Genomic DNA, 22,958 nt, shown 5'->3' with positions numbered 1-22,958 from the left:
TTTTTTGCCTGAAAGATACATGCCAAGGCTTCGTTCTATTAAATTTTGAAACTTCCGAAGCCGATAATAAGGTTAGAATAAAATTGTAAAGCATCCGTTGACTCTTTTTAAAGAGGCGTTTAGTGCCATACCCTATACTTCAGGCTCCTGTACACAAATCACAAGTGTTAAAGAGCTAATTTTTTGTCAGGTTATAGCCAACGCATATATGTAAAGAGTTTTTGATATTTTTTTTAAAACTCCATAACCCAAAAGTGAAAAAAAAACAAAATAGATTTACAATGGGGCTTCAAGTGCAACCAGTAGCGCAAAATGGTTTAAAAATTTAAATGTGTTTTTCTCCATTGGCTCTAGATATTCGATTTTAATTTTTACATCTGGTGATACCTGAGATCTTGCAGATTAATGCCCCATCGGTCGTTTTTTAGGCCCTCAAAATTGAAGTTAGGACCGTTTTTAGATAGGTGTGACGTGTTTAATACGTCTATAATACAATTTAATACCTATTAACACGTTTATTAAACGTTTAAAACACCTTTTGTGATATAAATATATTTTCAAATTTACTATAAAAAGCGCCACGAATAAAATTATTTTTATATTTATGAAAACCTCTTTTTATTAGATTTTTAGTTGTTTTGACTATCTGAAAATGGCGCGACTTTAATTAGTAACAGTAATAATAGTTTTTGAGTTTTTTTAAAAAGAAGTATCTATTTTAGAAAGGCCATATACACGAATCTAAAATAAATTCTTTTTTAAAAACATGACATTTTCGACTTTTTTCACAACCTGGCTCACTGCTCGCTTGTATCATATATCGCATACAAACAGACACTTAGTTTAATAGCAACAATTTTTTCAATACACTTACTTTAATAAAATTATAAAAATTTAAATGTAAACACTGGTTATCTCCTTAAACGAAAAATTGAGTTACTACGCATATAAGCATGAATTCAGTTATGCGTTTCTATAAATATATTTGACTTGCTTTACCTATTAGAAATAAGGTAAACTGATAATAACTTTAATGAAGTGTGCAAGTTAGTATTGAATTTTTTATTTATACGAAGCTAAATAATTCTATAAAGGTATTTTGACTATAGTTTTGTATTTAGATCTATTCACAATTTTGTTTTTATGTTTAAATTATTCACAAAGTAAAGGGGTAAGAGGAAGGAAGGGGGAGGAAGTTGAAGAGAGCGAAGTTACTTTAACTTATATTTAAAGCATATTTAATATTTTAGTTAAAACATTAAAAATGAAAAGTTCAAAAAAGTAATTATGTAAAGAAAAAATCTTAATGTTAACAATTATGCTGAAAAAAACACATCTTAGAGCAAACTTTTTATACGATTGCCAATAGTTGCTGACTATCTTCAGTGGTAATATTTATTACAGCCATATTTAACTTTGATTATATATTGTTGTTTATATTCTTTACTTACATAAGGTTCTTGCTCTGATATTAATTGCAATGGAATTTTATATACAAAAAGTTATGAAATCAATTTTCTAAGTAAGATTAATGCTTTGGCATTTCTAAAAAAAATGTAAAAAAATGGAATAGAAAGATTATGTTTAAAAGACTTTTTAACTTAAAAATTCTTTAAAACTTAAAAATATAAAATATATTTGCGACTGTTAATTCAAGGAAGCACTGTTTAACTATATTTTTAAAGCAATTTTTTGAGTTTATGCTTTTCATATTTTCATTAAGAACTATGCTCAATAGACGAGGTCCTCTATGTGAAATTTTGTAATTGGATTTTTTTAGAGTAACTTAGCTAAGTTAAAGTTATGGATAATGCACCTCGTTAAGTATTTATGATTAATTTTCAAAAATCGTATATTAAAGGATTTTGTAAACATGTCATTTTGAAATCTAAACATTAACGACTTGGAGTTATTTATTGGGCGTATTTATGCACATTACATATAATTCTACTGGCTAGTTTTTGTTTCATATATATACTTTTTGTTGCTAGTTTTTGTTTCATATATATATACTTTTTATTGCTAGTTTTTGTTTCATATATATACTTTTTATTGCTAGTTTTTGTTTCATATATATACTTTTTATTGCTAAAAAGCTAGTACTTGCGCACGCAATATTAAAATAAAGAAAGAGTAATATAAATCCATTAAACATTTTTTACTTTGTTGTTGTTTTATTTTATGCATAATGCTTAAAGTTTTAAAAATTTTGTTTTCAAGTAGCGTTATATGATTTTTCCAAACAAGATATATATCAACTTATATGCCTTTAATTTTAAGCGATGCAACTCTGTTAACTATAACGTTGTTTATTGTTAGTTTAGGAAGTTTCATAGGCAAGTCATCGCATTCAGATTGGCGATGAAATAAAATATACCTAGTTTTACTAATATTCAAAGAAAGTTTGATTAATTTGAACGAGTCATTACGGTTTACCAGCTCACGGTTTACTGAAAAGAAAATTGCTGTTTATTTGGAATCGGTGTAAAAAAAACTAGTATCATCAGTCAAAAGAACAAAGTTAAGCATGTTTGAAAATAGGTAGATTTCATTTACATAAATAAGAAACAGTAAGGATCAAAGGATAGAGTCTTGAAGAAATCCACAGCTTATTGTTTCTAACCCTCTACATGTTGAATCATAGGATACTCTTTTTTTTCTATTTTTAACGTAACTTTGTGGCCAGTTTAGGCTGCTGTCTATTACTCTAGTTTGTGCAGAAGAATTTTATGATTAACATTGTCGAAAGCACTTGACAAGTCAATAAACAAACCGAGAGTAAAATTTTTGTTAGCAAACCTGTCCAGAACTTGATTGGCTAAGTTAGTTATTCATGATGAGTTAAATGCCCTTTTCGAAATCCAAAACTGTTTGCTGAATAAGGTATTAAGTTTTTCAAGATGATTATATAGTCAGTTATACATTAGCGTATTATGCATAACAGACTATATAAAAATTTTGAAAAACATAATATCTTATTCAGCAGTTTGGTTTTTGAAAAAAGCATTCAACTCATCATGCAATAACTGATTGTTATACACCGTTGCTGGTTTATTACCTTAGTAACTATAGTTACTATTAAAATAAACTTATTTAAGTCATTAGGGTTACAATTTAAAAACGCTTTAAACTTAAAATAATTTAACAATAGCATATATTCTACAATACTAGGCAGTAGATTGTTTTAATGAGATTAAGGATAGCTCCTTTGTGCTAGGCGTTTAACAAGACTCTGCAATAGCCATGACAATCGGAACAAAAACATCTCCGTAACCGTTTCTAAATAATTATGAAGAAATTACAGATATTGAGGCATTTTAGCAAGACTTGATTCAATAGCGTAGGGTTGCATGGCTATAAACAGGTTTATTTTATGTAGCGCATATGATTGTGGGATCGATTTGTGGACAAACATTTTACCAAGACAAACGCATTCAATGACGTAAGCAAAACTCTGCGCTGTTATGAATTTTTTTATCAAATTTTTTATTATTTCTTTAAGGAATGCATAATCGTTGAGAATTATACGTACATTGTCATCTTGTTTTAATAATTGAGTGTAAAACATAGCTTTTTCATATTTTGAGATAATTTATTAAATTTTCACTTATTTTCTATGCTGAAATTGTTGTGAACTTAGTATTTTTAGAAGCAATTTACAAAAATTTAGTTATGATATACTCATAAAGCGTCATTTTAAAGTTGAAAGGAAGGCCACCGAGAGCTTTCTTGGTGCCCGGGGCATAACAGTAATTAGTAGTCCCTATACAAATTTTAGAAAGAATTTGAATTAAAAGCATTTGCAATTATACAAGTAAACGACCGTAATAATAATGATGACAATAATAACATTGACAATAATAATGACCGTTTAATAAGTATTAATGACCATGTTTTTATTTCTAATACTTTTATTTTACATGAAAATTTTTATGAGACGTATCTGAGACGTATCTGAGACGTATCTGGATTTTTTGAAACGTTTGAATAACAATTATGCATTTGAATTATGCATTTGAAATTGAATAACAATTATGCAACACAATAAACTTTAACTGATTAGGATTAATAAGCAGATTCTTTGAATTGAATTTGAAAATACTCTTTTTTTTTTCTTTTTTTAGCAAAACTTATTATTATTATTATGTTATTTTATGAAGAGATGTAGGGGAGAGTGAGGCACCATGACACACTTTTGGTTTTTGCTTAGTAACAATTTTTTTAATAAGCTTCTTTTTAAGAGTTCAATTTGTAGAACAAATTTTTACCTACAAAATTAAATTCATTAATTAACAAAATATACAAGATTAAACTTGTGAAACTATTCAAAGTAAAACAAAAAATTTGTATCAAGGTACCACCCCCATGGAGTACCTTGATACAAATTATGAACATCATTAAAAGAGTAAATAAAAAGTATAAAGCATAGAGAAAAGGTTTTACTTGGAAGACAAACAAATTAATAATTAAAATATATATCAATAATAAAATAATAAAATTAATAATTAAAATAAATTAATACATCCAATGATCCAAATCACATTTCAGAAGTCCATATAAATCATTGTTTTAAATCTCATCCTTAAGCGCCAATAATTAATGGCTTTGTATCGAAATTGGATCTCCTAGTATTATATTTGTATAAATCTTTTAAAAAATGATTTTTAGAATTGCTTATTACACAATAGAGTACTGTTCTACAGTTTTAGGACCTACTGCAAATATTTAATCAAGTTACCTCATACTTGTTAATGGAAAACAATTGCTTTATTTTTAGTATCAGCTTGTTTTTTCAATAATTTTGTTTAATGAAGAAAAGAGCCCTTGGATTATTGTTCACAAAATAATGTTACTTAACAACACATTAAAAAAAAGATCAAAGGATGTCGAATAATTTTTTTCACAAAACATTGCTCTAGTAGTAACTGTTTTTATCATATGTTTCGTGATGCCCCCTATTTCCTGGTGCCCCACTCTCCCCTATTCATTTCATTTTCAACAAGTGTCCGATAGGCACTCTAGTTTTATAGTAGCCCTACAATCTTTTTGTTTTAATCAATTTTACTTTTTTTAAGGTCGTTCATCTTCTGTGACAGATACATTCATTGTTTTGAATTTTGAGGAAAAGCAACTGAATACAAAAAGATCTTAGATTTTTATTTATTTATTACAACGATTATTAAAACTTATAGATAAAAAAATTAGTATTAAAGGAAAAGCTACACCAGGTTTTTTTGAGCTAAAGATTAACATTAATGAAGCCGAAGAAAACTTACTTTTTAAAAGGTTTTACCGCAGTTGCATCAACTACATCTGCGCTAATTAATTCCATCGTTTAAATTATTCCAACTTTTCAAAACTCCTTACGTTCGGGATAACTTTTGATTAGTTGGGGTTTTAAAAACACTAGAACTACACTTTAAAGTTTTGATAATTTTGACAAGAAAGTTGCAGTTGTAGAATATAAAATTAAACCTATTGTAAATGATGAGCAATTTTGCATTGCAGTATGAGGTCACTACAAAATCTGCATTCTTTAAGTGTAGCTAAGCAACTCTGCATTCTTTATTTGTAGCTAAGCAAATATTTTTACTCTTTAACTAAAAATACTCGCCTTAACTAAATTCGAAAGTTTAATTAAAAAATATAGCACTTTGCTGGACACATTTGAGTAGAGTAATTTCTGATTTGAGATTGATTTACAAGGTTTGCAAAAAAACTGCTTGACCAGGCTTGCTAAAAAAAACTCTAGATACGGTTTAATGTATGGTACAGTCTTTTCTATAGCTGGAGAGATCCAAAACCAAAATGTCTTCTTGAAACAAATAAGCAATTGATTACCAACCCAAACTTCTACTTGTACTTTGACTTAAAGGTTTTGGATGTAACTATTCTTAGTTCGCCCTTAATGCGTGTGGGAACTAGATTGTTATCTGTTACCGTCAATGTCAGCCGTTGAATCGATATTGTTAATTAGATTTTGCGACAAGCAACTTGCATTACTTTTCACTTTTATTATAACTGAAAAAGTAAATTGCGTAAGTAGTTTTAAACGTTTATTGTAAATTTACATTTCCGTATAAGTATTTATACATTTTTTACTTTCAAAAGTAAGTTATGTAAAAGAGTATTACATCAAAATGAAATTTAGTTTTTACATAAAAAAAAGTAACATAAAAAAGCTGTTTACTTTTAGATTTAAAAATTAATTACTTTTTAAAATTATATTACATAATAAAAGTTTCTCAAGTTGAAATTTACATATAAAAACAACTAATTTTAAAAAAGCTATATTACCGTAATGGTAAAAAAAAAAATTGCATATGAAAATAGTATACATAAAAATTATATGTAAATTGTAAAGACAATATTTTTTAAGTACGCATTTTTTATTTTAAAAGTATTAAAAAACTTTTATTAAAAATAAGTTGTGTAAAATAAAATTTAAATTACATAAGCTTACATTTTATATAATTTGTTAAGTAAATTAAAAGTAATCTGTATAAAGTAAAATTACTTATACTCTACAAAAACTTGAAGAGAATTTTGTACAAAAGTAATGCAAATGGGTAATACTTTAAGTAACCAACATTTAGTTTACGGCGACATTATGTCTGCTCAAACTAAATCTTAGTTACTTAAAGTTTTACTTTTTTGCATTACTGTTGTACAAAATCCTTTTAAATATATTGTAGAATTTTAGTAAATTGACTTGCTTATTTTGTATAGATTACTTGTTATTTACTTTACAAATCCTTGGTTTTCTTCCCTGTAAAACTTGAAAATATCTATAATAAGGTTTTTGCCCATGATTAAAACCCTCTCTAGTTCTGGTCCATGATTGATGATGGTCACTTTGAATCAATTCGTCTCAAAAGAATTCAATCCCTGGCCAACCATTTGAAAGGTCTAGAGTTCAGACAAAGCTGAAACATCGCAGTGAGCAGAAGGCGCATTTACCCATGGGAGACTCAGAAAGGGTCTCCCATGGGTATAGTCTATTTGAAAGGCATAAGTGGCAAAATTGCTAGTTCTTTTTGCAAGTTATTTTTGTAAAAGTTTTTATTATTTAAAAACTAAGTAGGGAAAGTTTAAGCCAGTTCCGAATTATGGGGGCTCCATGTCCCACAAATTTAGAAGCCCCAAAATTTAAGAAGATGCTTTATTTTCGTAAGGTTTTTTTTGACCCCTTATTAAGAAAAATGCCCCTATGCTCAAAAATATCCCTTTACCCTGTAAGTCTTAATCCGGCACTGGTTTAAAGAACTACAGTATTTTATATGGGCATGAAAAATTTAGAACTATTTATGTACATATCTGTATCTGCGTGTAGTATCAATGGCCAAGCAAGGCAGATGTAAGCAAAACTTAGTCCCTCAAGCAACTAGACCCAGGACCGCGAGGTTTAGGAAACTCAAGATATATGTAAAGAATTTTTTTTTAATTTTTTTAGTAAAAGTTATTGTTTCAGAGAAGCAGAAATTCGGCACCTGGGTTATGTATGCCTACTGGCTGAAAATATTTTGCTATACTACTGTGTAATATACGCATAACCCGAGCTGTAGCTAAGCAACAATTTATAAGTAGATTAAGAAATAAAACTCGTGGTGATTGGAGCCTGGAAATAAAAATACCCTAAAACATTTACCATCCTTACCCCAAATGTGAGGGCAACAGATTATTACTTTCTATTTTTTTAACATCTTACACTAAATTTAAGTTGCCAGATTTTAAAATTCAAAATTCATAAGTTATGGTTATATAAAGTTTACACCCTAACCAAATGTGGTGATTATTTTAATCTTTTTCTAAACATTATAATGCTATATAAAAAAGAACATACTTAAGTTTCGCACTTAAGCATGTTTTATTTGCTATAATTATATTTATTAACCAAAATTACTGCTTTTTCATAATTATATTAATAATGCATTACAAAACTTACGCAACTAGACATCGTTGTATTATTGGTTATCCATAAAGTTTTAACTGAGTTAAATTAGTTAAATGAGTTTAATATGGTTTACAACACATTAAAAGACCTCATTTATACGTAACTATATAATAATACTATTAGTTAAAGATGATGTTAAGTAATTCTAATCGGTTTGGTGATAAAAGTAATCGCCGCACTTTCAAATTATAAAACCCTATTACATTGCTTTTGAAGAGGTATAATACCACGCAGTACCACTCTTATTTTAATCAATTTAAAATTAAATCTCGTATTTTGTTTATTTATATTTTTATGCTCATCAATGACCAAATTAACTTTGAAAAAAATTAATTTGACAATATTGTTTAAAAAATACGAATGATCTTAAGGCTAAAGTCACTTATAAATACTCAATTTTCTTTGTTATTCTTCGACAAATTTTAACAATGAAGTCCGCGTCACTTGATAACTTACTCGTAAAAAAACGGTTGTATTAAATTTCGCTCCGAACTTTTGAATGAGGAACAGAGTTTGATTGTCAGACGAACTTATAACTTAATTAAAGATAATATTTAAAATTTCCTAAATAATTAGGGAGGTTGTTCAAAGTTTATATGATCATAATTTTTGAACACTAAGAGATTATTTCATGACATTAGAGATTTGTTAAAGGTAGTTTTTTAAATCCTCCTAATAATTTGAGAGGTGGTTCAAAATTTATATTGGCATAATTTTTAAACACTAAGCGATTATTGCATGACATTAGAGACTTAAATTTAGTTTAAAATGTTAAATAAAACGTGTATATAAATGTTATAAACTCGTCGCTCTCACGCTAATGACATGAAGAGGAAGTAAATATTTTAGCGGTTTATTGTTAAAATACTCCCATTATTTTAGGGGTTTATTGTTAAAATACTTCCCATTATTGGAACATTTTTGCTTTTATTTTACATAAACATGAGGCTCTAAATGTTTGAAGTTTGCTCCGTGTCTTTACATAAAGTTAAATTCTCAAACAAAATGCTTGCTACGGGCCTGATTTTAAATATGTGATTGGAATCGGGTGGTTTAAATATTGTGATTTCCATTTTTGTTATTATTATTTTTTTTTAATATTTGAAAATTTAAAGTAACTAAAATTTACTGAAAAAAAAAAGAAATTGATGTTATTTCATCATATAGAACACTTTTCTTCATAATCGACCATTTAATCTTAAACTAAAAAGTGTGCTTTTTTAACCACTCTACTAATTCTGGTACATTAAATAGCTTAAACTAAACAGCTGTTGTGGTTATGAAAAGTTTTTAAGTTAGTAACTTTTACTTATACATTTTTATCTTTTATTATTATTTTTTTTTAATTAATCCTGATGTTATTTACATCAGTAATTTAAAAGTGATTTTTAATTTTTGATTTTTTTGATTTTTAATTTGTTTTAAAAGACTGTCTGGTTTATTGTTCTTGTTTTGAAAATGGCTCTGCATTTTGCAATTTTATTCTAAGTTATGTATTTTTGTTAAAAAATACAGTTGTCAAAATGTTAGTTGTTGTTAAAAATTAATCTAACCATAATGAAGTTAGTGATAAGGCAAATATACGGGGCGTAGTGATAGAGAAAATTTTGTCTTCTTTTACCCCCGATCATGTAGATTTTATTTATATAAAATGGCATTGTATTCTTTTTTTAATGACGAAATAAATAAATAAGGTTATTTCTGGAAATGATTAAATAATTGAATGACTGAAATAATTGTTGTCTGAAATAGTCTGGAATAACTGTTGTCTGTCGTGAACTAATTGAAATTAGTTCATTAAAGACAACAGTTTTATGAAAAGCTATTAATAAATAAACAACAAAAATAAATTATTTTTGTTTCTGTTAGAGTGGTTGTTAACAACGACCACGCTGAATAAGAGAAGCGAAAAGTAGCAGCATAGCTAAAAATATAGGCGGCTCCTTTACGTTAAACTTTTATCAGGGTAACTAACCTATTTCCTCCCGACAAAAAAATTAATACTAAAACAAGTAAATTAAAAAAATGCCTTTTTAAAATCTATTTTCAAAAAAGTTTTCAAAAAAATTATAAACCCCAAACTTAAAGAAAAAAAATATTTAAGAAAAAAAGTTAGGGTAGGCCCTCTTTGCCCAGGAAACAAATTTGACATGCATGTTCATCAGACTAAAGAAATGTTGTCAGAGTTCTAAAAAATCTGAAAGATAATGTTAAAACAAACAACAACAAAAAAAGATTCAGAAAAGTGTTGCTCTGAAAACAAATTCAACATGTTTATCAAATTTATACAAATCCTGAAAGTTTCAGAGCTCTAGCTGGTCTAGTATTTTACTTTGTAAAGTAAGTGTTATGTTTTTAAAATGTTATATTTACGTAAGTTTACTTCATAAATAACTTTTTTTACATATAAAATAAATAACATTTCGGTGTAAATTTCTCAAATAATTATAACCAAAATTACTTTTAAAAGTAAATTAATTTACACGACTTACCATTAATAGTAATTTACATTCTCAAGTAAAAGTAAAAATTACTTTTACTTGTAAAATTATATTACTACTTCAAGTAACAACAGGTGGGAAATGAGCAAGCAGCTAGCTAGAGAATAGCAACAATAGCTAGTAATAACTTTTACCTATGGGTAAAAGACGTGTTTAAGACGTATAAAATACGTAATCTTTTAGACGTTTTAAATACATCTTGTATTATCTACTTATCTATTTCCCACCGGGCAATTACTCATTTAAAAAACTAAACTTAAGTTACTAAATTTTACATGTTATGTAATTAATGTAAAAAAAAATTATTTTTAAATATAAGTAAATTATATATTTAATATGAGTTATGTAAAGTAATTAACGCTTAAAAGTAATTTTTACATCAAAATAAGTAAAAGAGCCATTCAAATCCGTGGTTACTAGGTCCGAGGCCCCCTTCTCCAAAACCTGTCATAAGGGCCCCAAATTTAAAAAAAAAAACTCGTTACATTCGCATAAGGGCCTCTAAATTTGCATATTGATCCCCTAAAATCTCTGGGCTCCCCCTCCCCAATTGGCGTGTGTGGGGAGCCTAGCAACAGCTCTGACTATGCACATCACCAAGTGAATTTATTTTATACCTAATTTTTAAGTTGTTATCCGGTTAAAAATTTATATAAATTTTTAACCGGATAACAACTTAAAAATTGTCTATACAAATAGACAATTTTGAATATTTTGTAAAAACAATAAAGTTTAAAATAATTAACTAATTTAAAAACTAAGTTAGAGACATAAAATATTTGTTAAAAAGCAGTTTTAAAACAAGCAGTTTGGTTTATCAATCGTTTAAGTAATTAATAAATTTGAAAGCAAATTCACAACGATTATTTTTTTACACCAAATCTTTTTATGTATCACATTCACATACGTTCTACAAAAAAATTGTGGAAATAAAAAGTAGTTCATAAGTCTCTTCTTAAGAGGCTTATGAACTACTTTTGTGAAAAAGTTGTTCATAAGCCATATCGTTGCATTTTTGGAGCTTAATGCTATCAAAAACCAGGAGGAAAGAATCGTTTTGTGACTTACAAATCCAGAGTCCTAATATGGGATTCACATCCCGGGTATTAATAAAATTAATTCAATTTAATAAAGATTAACCCACTAAAACCACAAAAAATTAAAAAATAAATGAAAACGCATCTGAAAAAAGAACGATATAAGATAAGAAGTACAAAGATTATATATTATAAAAGTTGTAGAAAGGATTTGCAAAAAATATTTTTCCGCTTGTTAAATAAATGATAACTAAATTGTATAAGAAATAATTGAGAGTTTGAGCAGTTTAGAAGATTTAATGCAAATATGTGAATATATTTATGAGGAAACAAGCAGCCAATAGATTTTTAATTGTTCGACTTTTAAGAAACCTTTTGATTGTGCTTTAAACTAATGAAATTTATTTGAAAAAAAATAAATAAAAAACTTTTTTATGATGAACCAAAATATGACAAAAGTAGTTTACTAAAGTGATAAGGCGAATATAGTTTTTTAATTAGATATACTTCTTTTTTTTCTTTCGTTTTATTTTTTAGTGTTTATTTTTATATTTTAGTTATATAAGATATTTACCTAAACTTTATAAATGTTATTTATTTTAAATTTCCTAATAAATCAGAAACTTCAGTGATTTAATCAACGACGACATTATTTAGCTAACGTTCTTTTAAGAAAAATATATATTGTTGTTTTCAACGTACTGCTTTGATAATTCATGTGGAGGTACAGGTTTTATAACTTTTGTCAAGGTAGATTTCTTTATCAATTTTTGTTCACTTAAATAATTTTTTTTTTTAAAGAACCGTTCTGTTATAAATTAAAGAAGCTGTTAACTTTAATTAGAACAAAGTACTTTGACGATAAATCCGAGTTTAACTTGGGTTTAGTTTTTAATATATTATTTAGTTCAAATAAGGGCATATTAGGAAAGCACGTCTGTATTTATAAATTAATAAAGTTTATCAAAGTTCAAATTTTTTAATGTCAAACGACGTTTTCTAATGGGTGTTTTTTACGTGCTTTTGTCGCTATAATACTATTGAAGTTGTTGCCAAGCTAGAAAGTTTTTTGTGAAAGTACCTGCAAGCTTTTCCGTATTAAAGGTTACTTGCCACTGAAGTATAAAATAACTAAACACCAGCTGAAATTTTAATAAAAACAAATTTAAAAAAACCGTAAAACCTGTTTGAAAAAAAAATTTTGTGTTTTATATATACAAATATAAACAAATAATATATATATATATATATATATATATATATATATATATATATATATATATATATATATATATATATATATATATATATATATATATATATATATATATTTATATAGAAGATTAAGAAATAAAAGAATTTAAACAAAAAATATATATATAAAATTATAATAATATAAATATATTTATATAAATTTAATTTTATACATATTAATGTTTGTTTAAATTTTTGTATTTTTTTATATATTTTTTTATTTATATATTTTTTATGTTTGATGAATGCAAAAAATAACTTTGTTAAAACATTTAATTTTAACTAAATCAAAATTTGTTATCTTGAAATTCATTTTTTTTCTTTTCTTTTTTAATATTAGAAATAATAAAGTTTATAAAACATTTAGATAATTGACGTAATTAAAAAATTAACTTTTTGAAAATTTATAAGAAATAAATTATTAAAATTTTAGCTTAAAGCTCGTTTTCTTTTATTTTACAACAATAACAACAACAAACGTTTTGTAAAACATTATGATAGCAAAGTTAATGTCTGGGTTTTTGTTAAAAAACTGACTCAAACATCTGCAGTGATTTTCTTTTTTAAAATATTAACAAAGCAGACATCTATAAAAAGTCGACCGTAAAAAACTTTTATTTGAATTGCTGATATGAAAACAAAAACTTAAACTTATACGAATTATAAGTATTGATAAACTTATATTTATAGCTTTCATAAATTTTACGGTTTAATTTATTTTAACGTATCTTTTTTTAGAAAACAGTCAGTCACTTGTTAACATGGGAATGTCAAACCGGTATTTAAAAAAATCAGATAGTTTTATTAGAGCCGTTGATTGTTCTGAAAAGGACTTCATTGATCCAAACACAGGTTCAGAAGCATCAAGTGTTGATGGATCTGATAAACATAAAAATATAAAAAAACTAAATTTAGAACGTAACGAAATCCAAGAATTTGATTCATTTAGCATGGATCAACAAACTTTAAACCATACATATTCGCCCGTTAGGAATAGCACAGACAGCGGGCATATTTCATCGCACAGTCGCTCAATGCTAAATGACTTTACCCATGATGCAGTACCGCTATCTGTGTTTTACAAAAAGCATCTTACAATTGACAAAACTCAAAATAATACCAGACCAACTTTGGAACAACTTCATAAAGGAGTAGGATTAGAAAATGCTAAGAAAAGACATTGGGTAAAAAATGTTGTTTGTTTTACAAATAAATAAAATTTTCAAGATTCAAGTTAAGTAATGTTATTTAAAACATTTTTAAGAAAGAGGATCATCATATTTTAGTTTTTAAAATTTCATTGATGACAGTATTACGTAATATTTATTTGTATCTATTTATATTAAAATGTACGCGATGATTCTATTTATTAGTACTAACTCCTCCATTTATTTTTTGAATTTTTTTATAGGATCCAACTAAACAAGAAGAGTTAGAGGTTTTATTAAAAAATGACAGCAGATCTGCTACAAAATTGGGGTGGATACGTGGTGTACTTATTCCAACTCTTTTAAACATTTGGGGTGTAATTCTTTTTTTAAGAATACCATGGATTGTTGGCCAGGCAGGCATTGCACATGCGACAGCAATTGTCTTGCTTGCTACTTTTGTAACAACATTAACAACCTTGTCAATGTCTGCAATTTGTACAAATGGAGAAGTATTGGGAGGTCAGTAGCCATAGAAACGAAATAGCTATACAAAGTAAAGTCACTCGATATATCTATTTATTTCTTTTTTTTTCTTTTTTTTCTTTTATTTATTTTTTCTTTCGTTGAATTTTTTAACTTATTTTTACAGCGTTTTTATTTTTCTTTTTAGGAGGAGCATATTACATGATCTCTCGAAGTCTTGGACCAGAATTCGGAGGTAGCATTGGCGTAATTTTTTCAATAGCAAATGCTGTTGCTGTTGCGTTTTATTTAGTTGGATTTGCTGAAACCATTCAGTCAATAATGGAAAGGTATGACGTGTTAATAATTGATCGTAAAAATGACATTCGTATTGTTGGATTAATTGCATTAATATTATGTTTCATAATAACAATGTTTGGTTTGGATTGGGTTATACATACTCAAGTTGTTTTGATGGTGTTAATAATTTTAGCAATTTTGAATGTAGTTGTTGGTTCCTTTTACTCATCAGTAACAGAAACTCGAAAAAATTTGCTCGCAAAAGGAATCACGGGCCTCAACTTTAAGACATTTAAAGATAATATGAAACCTGATTACCGTGATAAACAAGACTTTTTCAAAATATTTTCTATTTTTTTTCCTGCTGTAACCGGCATAATGGCCGGTGCGAACTTATCTGGAGATTTGAAAGATCCATCACACTCAGTACCCGTCGGAACTTTGCTTGCTATTTTAATTACGTCCTTCTCATATTTGGCGTTGGTATGGTTTGTTGGAGCAAGCGCATTACGAGATCCTACTGGAAATAAATTTACTGAAAGTTTTAATGAAACTAACTTCAACATAACTTTACCTAAGTATGGACTTGTTTATGATTTCCAGGTATTTATCACGTGAATTTGTTATTTAGCTTTTATTTTACTTATGCAACTCAATTATTATATATATATTTATATAACTCAATTAATAATATATATATATATATATATATATATATATATATATATATATATATATATATATATATATATATATATATATATATATATATATATATATATATATATATATATATATATATATATATATATTATGATATACCAATTCTCAAATTTGTAAAACTTAATCACTACCTACATAATGATCAAGCTTTAGAACTATGAGAATTAAATATCGTAAACACCCAAGTTAACAAGTTTTTATTTATTTTGTGCTTTCAACAAGGCTGCAAGTACTTAAGTTGCTAAGTAACTAGAAAGTGTCAAAGTGAGTTAAAGCGCCAAAAAAACTAATTAAAAAACAGTAAATAGTATGAGTTAGTAAAACATCCGGAGAGATTTTAAAGACGATGATGTTTGAGAAAGGATAAACTAAAATTTTCTGAACATAAAAAAACAGTTACAAAATGCATTTTTGCTGATTTAGAAGTTAAGTAAACTAGTGTTTAGGATGGTGGAAAAAGCAGTAACCATGGTACCATTTGTAGAAAAGAAAAAGAGATGTAACCTTAAAAAAATGGAAAAGAGGTTGTTAATATAGTTAGACCTACTCTATCTTGGCAGGTAGAGCAGGTCCATATTATTAACAACACATCTAAACCGTGTCTATAAATGAAAAAGTTACATTAAAAGAACCAGCCGGAATATGAAACAGTTTTTCATCTAAAAACAAGTAACAATAAAATTCGAGAAAAGAATCAGAACATAAAATGTGGCAAGCGCAATAAAGTGAGACAACTTTAGTAGATGGTAACTTTAAAATGAATTGTATATATGATTTTAATGAGAATTCAGCAGCGAAAAATTATTAGAGAAGAAATAAAATCGAGGCCTCGTAAGACGATTCCCGTTCTTTAAATATAGGAATAATAACAATATATACATATACCAATATGTATATACCAATAATATGTATATACCAATAACAACAATACTGCAACAATTATTACCTGAAAATAGTTAAACAAATTTAAAACTGGTTTTTTTTTTTTTATTCACCTAATAATACTAGACCCGAGTTGCTAATGAATAAAGATAACTTTTTAAATTAGCTGCTTGTTCTAAGCGATTAAAAAGTAATGAGATTCTATCAGTATTGCTAAATGATGTTAATGATATATCTTTGCTTCAAATACTTTTGAGTAAGATTATTAAAGTATTTTAAATTCACGGTTTTCGAAACTCAATTTTTTTTTATCCAAATAAATACAAAAGAATATACAGAACAAACAATTTCGAGTTAACAAACCGATTGTTGCTGTAAAACACATGCAAAACATCTAATTAAAATGAGTAATAATAACGATTTTAATTCTCCATACAATCTATTGATGACTTTAAACTATTTAGTGTTATAGCATATAAATCTTTTCTAAAAAAATAAAAAAATGCAAAAAATTTACATTTGGATTGAGTTTAAGATAATTTGGATAGCATTTAACAAAGAAGTTCATGCCTTATTACCGACCAATCCATTGGTAAGGAATGAGGTTTGAACTACCTGGTTATGTGTTGTTCCTCAACGCTCTGTGATAAGATCGTTAGAACTTCTAGAAGGATCTAAATAAATAAAAAAGCAACAACTTAATTAATCATAGCATTGATGCATATATGGTCAAAGCTGGCATCAAATATGTTAGGATTTTCTATCTGATTAAGGATATTTTATTTCTGGATATAGAATATCCTGAGTAGGAAATGGGAGATATGTCGACAGCAAGAAGACAGCTACTCAAGATATAAGTATAACGCTTTGCTTTCAGGTCTCCAATAGCTTTCCCAGCGTGCTAGTTAAACCCAGGATATTGTTCCACCCTACCCCCTTCCCAGGAAAAAAAGATTTATAGAATTTCTATAAACTTTTGGAACATATGGTCTATAGAAGTTCTATAGAACTCAATAGAATTTCTGTTGAACCTCTCTTAATATCTATAGAAATTCAAATAGAACTTTTTTTTCTACTTTTTATTTTATAAAAAAAAAGTTTTATAGCAATTTCTATAGAAATTAATAGAAATTCTATAGAAATTTTATAGCATTTCTATATAATTTATATATGCCGTATGTTCCAAAAGTTTATAGAAATTCTATAGAACTTTTTTTCCTAAGTTAGCCTATTATAGATTTATAAGTAGATCAAAAACCTTTCTTGCTATTTTATATAGTAAAACATATGGTGACTTTGAACTTGTTATAAAGAATACTTAATTACTAATAAAGGATTAAGAGTTACAGGATATAAAAAGATTCTATTAAGTTGATCGTGAACCAAAACTGTAACATAATGACTGTGTGATTATTTTGTTTTAATATAAAAAATTACTTATTATTTTTTGTAAAAATTTTTTTAACAAATATGCTTGAGTAATACTCACAGATAAGTACAATGTGCGAGTGAGCACACGCACACACACACACATATATACATATATATATATATATATATATATATATATATATATATATATATATATATATATATATATATATATATATATATATATATATATATATATATATATATATATATATATATATATATATATATATGTGTATATATATATATATATATATATATATATATATATATATATATATATATATATATATATATATATATATATATATATCTTTATTTATAATTGTTCTGTTCTTTTAAGAAGATTGAGCACTCTATTTTGTAGAATACATTTTTCTAGTATATGCCTCTCAGACAAAATTTATGAAAAAACTATGAGGTAACTGATACGAGAAACTTCATGGTACTGTGGTGCTTGTATTCAGACCAAGTTGTAATTTGCAGTTCTAAATCTTTTGGTATTTCTATAAAAATTTCAGAGCAGTCAAATCTTCCTAATAGACTTGGATTATCTTTAAAACAATCAGGGCGGTTCAAACAAAACCTTTTCTTCATCTGGAAAGTAAACAAACGATTTAAAATAATGATTAAATATTAATTAAATCTTGGATAAGAGACAAGTCACAAACATGCCTCTTATCTAAGGTTTAAACATTTTCGAAACAGTAAAAGGAGAAATATTAAATCTACCAAATATGTCATTGCTTTACGATCCAAGGCGTAATTTCAACATAACACGAAAAGTTCATCTTGCGAACAATTATTTTCTGTATCTACTATGTTTTTTTGGTGCCGTTTTATTTAGGATTTTTTTGGAGACCATCTTATTTCAGTATTGAAATTAAATCAATATTGTACAATTGGTTTTACAAGATCATGGAGAATGATTAAAACTTTCACGGAAGGAATGTTTGTGTTAAAGTTATACTTCTTGTCAGTTGTTAATAACAGTTGAGATGAGGAAACTCATTAAGATTAGAAAGTGGATTAATATAATTTTAATTTTTATCTACTACTTCCACTACTAATGGAATTGGTTCAATCATAAAGTCAATGTTTTTTTTTGAACAGAAGTTAATACTAAGTAATGAGGAGCGAGAAGATGGCCGTTTAACAGAAAAAGTGTCTCGATTTTGATCAACAAAATAAAGTATTACAAAATGTAGCGGAGTTAACGTTTGGTTTTAAGTAAAAGCTATGTAGAGTCAGTATTTATTGTACTACTTCTATTTAGAGACACAAAAGGACAACTTTATGTCTAGAATTGTATCCAATTTTTCAGTGGAAAAAGGATTTTTTTAATGTAGGATCTTTGTCTTTAAGATGATTGAAGCAAACTCGTGCATCTTTCATTACAACTGTTTATAAATTTTTAGTAATAAAAATAACAATAAATAATTGATTAATTTTTTTAGATTACCGAAAAAATATCTTTTTGGGGACCACTCATTTTGGCGGGTATAATTGCTGCTACATTATCCTCTGGATTAGCCGCCTTGGTCAGTGCGCCTAAGGTGTTTCAAGCTGTTTGTAGAGACAAAATATTTCCTTTTATAGAAATATTTGGTAAAGGATATGGTCGCAATGGAGAGCCAAGATATGGATATATTTTAGCGTTTGGAATTGCAGTTGGCTTTATTGCAATTGGAGAAATTAATTCTATTGCCCCAGTAAACTCAAACTTTTTCTTAATGGCGTTTGCTCTAGTAAATTATTCAGTGTAAGTTAGGATTGATTTCAGCTTTTATAAATTCATTTTTATCGCATATGTAGTAAAAATGAAAAAGAAAAAGGTTGGAAACGGGTTTCGAGAGAGGATGTTTATAGGAGTTTTTCAGAATAGTAATTAAAATTTTTTCATTTCAATTTTAGTATTGCTATATAAACGCTGTAAAAAAAAGCGAGATTTTTGAAGTTAATTTAGATTAAATATTTTTTTTATGTGCTAAAAGCTAATTAAATGCTTTAAAAGTTATTTAATATAATTTGTTATGCATGACGTTCATTTTGCAACACTAGTAGTATGTCTTTCTAAAAAAGAAAAAAAAAATTTTGATTTTAGGTTTCAGTCCTCGTTAGCCAAGTCGCCAGGATGGAGGCCCTCATTTAAATATTACAACTTATGGGTTTCACTATTTGCGTTTCTCATGTGTATTACCATAATGTTTCTAATTAACTGGTGGGCTGCTTTAGTTACCATTCTCTTCGTTGGGCTTTTGTACAAGTTTGTTGACATTCGAAAACCAAATGTAATTGCATTTATTTTTTGTTTATGATTTCAAATTTTACAAAAATCTACTTTTGATATAATAGGAAAATATGAATAAAACATTTTCTGTGTATAAATGATTTGTTTGGCAATTTAGATTAATTGGGGAACATCCAGAAGTGCACATACTTATGTTAAAGCTGTTCGATTAGCGAGACGTTTAGAAACATTTGATGAACATGTTAAAAACTTTAGAGTGCAAGTGTTGTGTTTAACAGGTCAACCTTCGTTACGCCCAAGCTTAGTTCATTTTGTATCTCATATAACAAACCATTTCGGGTTAATGATATGCGGAGAAGTAAGAATCGCGTCGACATTGAGCTTACCGAAAAGCAACCAAGTAGCTTGGTTAAACAACAATAAGATAAAAGCTTTTCATCAAATTGTTCAAAGTATAAATTTTTAAATGTGCTTGATTTTTTTTTAAATAGTCTTTCTAAATTTTCATTTGAAAGATACACTATATTATAAGTTAAAACAAATAAATGTTTAATACTTTTAACATTAAAGGTCTATCAAAAAGATCTGCAATGCCGGGGCAAACAGCCGTAGGACGTCTATACGATGTCTTACAGACGTCACAAATCCGCAGAACGTCTTTAAGACGTTCTGAGCCAGCTGGGTGGAAACCTCTTATGCTAAAAATTGTGCATTTTAAAAGACCTCTAATGTTCAAAAAAGTGTTTTTGAAAGACCGTTAAGAATAAATTTACTAAAATTATATTTTTTCTATTTATAACATAGTATACTTTTTTAGTAAAAAGTATACTATGTTATAAAATAAATGAAGAAAACATAGTGTATATATATATATATATATATATATATATATATATATATATATATATATATATATATATATATATATATATATATATATATATATATATATATTGATTTGCCATGAATCTAGATGAGAGTTTTGGTGGAGGAGCTAGATGTTTACTCCAAGCGGTTGGTCTTGGCAAGCTTAAACCAAACACACTCATAATGGGTTACATGCACTGTTGGCAAAAAGTTGACGTTCATCGCGTTAATGAATACTTTCAAATTATTGATGATGCCTTGGAGTTAAATTACGGAATAGGAATAGTGCGTTTTAACAGTCCAAATGACACTAACGGATTGATAGGAGAAAATGAACAAAATGAAGTTGTTGCACCAAATGAGAAAAATGAAGTGGTTTCAATAAAAGAGAAAAACGGAGCAATAGCAAAGAAAGATATAAATGGCCTACTAAAACCCAATGAAACTAAAAATGTTCCTGACATTTTATTTAAAAATTCATGTATGTATAACTTAGTCTAAATTTAAATAAGTTTGTAAACAAACTTCGCTGTTTAATTGTTTTTAATTTTGTTACTATTTATAAAAAAAAAAGTTTTATTGTACTATAAATTAATCTTATTAAATAATTCTTGTTTTTTTTTTAATAAAAATTTATTAGTATTAAAAATTTGTTTTTTGTTTATTTTATTTAGTTGAGTTTTTAAATGAAGAAAAAAGAAAGCTTCAATCACCAACCTCTATATCAGGTGTAGTTACTAATCTTTTTAGTCCAAAGAGTAAAGGTACTATTGATGTTTGGTGGTTGTACGACGATGGTGGATTAACAATATTAGTACCGCATATATTATCACTTCATAGTAAATGGAAAGGGTGTAAGTTACGTATATTTACACCAGCGTCTGAAGTGACAATTGAAGCCAATCAAATAAAAATGGCCACATTGTTAAAAAAGTTTCGAATTGATTTTTCAAGCGTAGTCGAGTTTCAAGGAATCAACAAACATCCCAAAGAAAAAAATGTTAACGAATTTAAAAAATTTCGCAACGGGCAACATTTACCGGCTGATGGTAATCTTGATGTAAAAACGTTGCGACAAATACGCATTGGCGAACTTTTACACGAACACTCAAGCGAAGCAAAACTAATAGTACTTACATTGCCCATTCCAAAACGTTCATTTGTAACGCCGTTGATGTATATGAGCTGGTTAGAGATTTTAACCGCAAACCTCCCTCCAACGTTGCTCATACGTGGCAACCAAACTAGCGTCTTAACTGTGTATTCTTAACATGAAAAATTGAACAACAAAAAATGTGACAAAGAAGAAATATTTTATAAAAAAATAAGTTTGTATAAATTTGTATAAATGATTTTATTTTAAAAGAACTATTTTTATGGAATATGGTGTGTATTTCTGTTACATCCACTTGCGTATGTACATATGTGTACATATGTGCGCGTGCATGTATGACACGCACACATGTACACATATGTACATATATCTATATATATCTATATATATATCTATATATATATCTATATATATATATATATATATATATATATATATATATATATATATATATATATATATATATATATATATATATATATATGTATATATATATATATATATATATATATATATATATATATATATATATATATATATATATATATATATACACACACACATGCTCTGTGTGTGTGTATATATATATTGTGTTGTGTGTATATATATATACATCTGTATATATATATTGTGTTGTGTGTATATATATATACATCTGTTGTGTGTATATATATATATATAAACACAACAGATGCTGTTGCTCATAGGATATAGACGGCTCGAAAAGCCGTCTATATCCTATGAGCAACAGCATCTAGTCTTGGGCATAACGTAAAAAAGATTTCTATAAATTGTAGCAGTATAAGATGACAACTAATAGTCATAAGAAAAAAAAATAGCAGCAAAAATCAACGAAAGTTTCATTTCGGATATTCTACTATTGGTTCACTGGGATGGAAAAACTTTACTAAAGTTGACAAGAACTAATAAGGTTGACAGATTGCCTGTAACTATTTAACGAGTAGATATTACCAAACTCCTTATCCCGAGCTGGCGTCCCAAAACATCTATTAGGAACAGGTAAAGAGATA

General features: G+C 27.1%; 1 protein-coding gene across 5 annotated transcripts; it reads left to right on the top strand.

Annotated features, from left to right (window-relative positions):
- Window positions 1-961: 961 nt before the first annotated feature.
- LOC100206298 (solute carrier family 12 member 2) lies at window positions 962-22,195 on the top strand. Of its 5 annotated transcripts, none has more exons than XM_065810345.1 (9): window positions 962-1,094; window positions 13,485-13,930; window positions 14,158-14,416; window positions 14,568-15,262; window positions 19,153-19,457; window positions 19,800-19,986; window positions 20,104-20,398; window positions 20,920-21,294; window positions 21,488-22,195. In XM_065810345.1, the coding sequence occupies exons 2-9, from the start codon at window positions 13,508-13,510 to the stop codon at window positions 22,081-22,083; spliced, it is 3,135 nt and encodes a 1,044-aa protein (XP_065666417.1). In that variant the 5' UTR covers window positions 962-1,094; window positions 13,485-13,507; the 3' UTR covers window positions 22,084-22,195. The 5 variants fall into 5 exon arrangements, with proteins under 5 accessions (XP_065666417.1, XP_065666416.1, XP_065666418.1 ...); XM_065810344.1 differs by having other exon boundaries at window positions 998-1,046; XM_065810346.1 differs by lacking the exon at window positions 962-1,094 and adding an exon at window positions 1,150-1,388.
- Window positions 22,196-22,958: the final 763 nt, after the last annotated feature.

This window comes from Hydra vulgaris, chromosome 11 (assembly GCF_038396675.1).
Source record: "Hydra vulgaris chromosome 11, alternate assembly HydraT2T_AEP".
Lineage (NCBI taxonomy): Eukaryota > Metazoa > Cnidaria > Hydrozoa > Anthoathecata > Hydridae > Hydra > Hydra vulgaris.
This window is presented reverse-complemented; position numbering and strand designations above follow the sequence as displayed.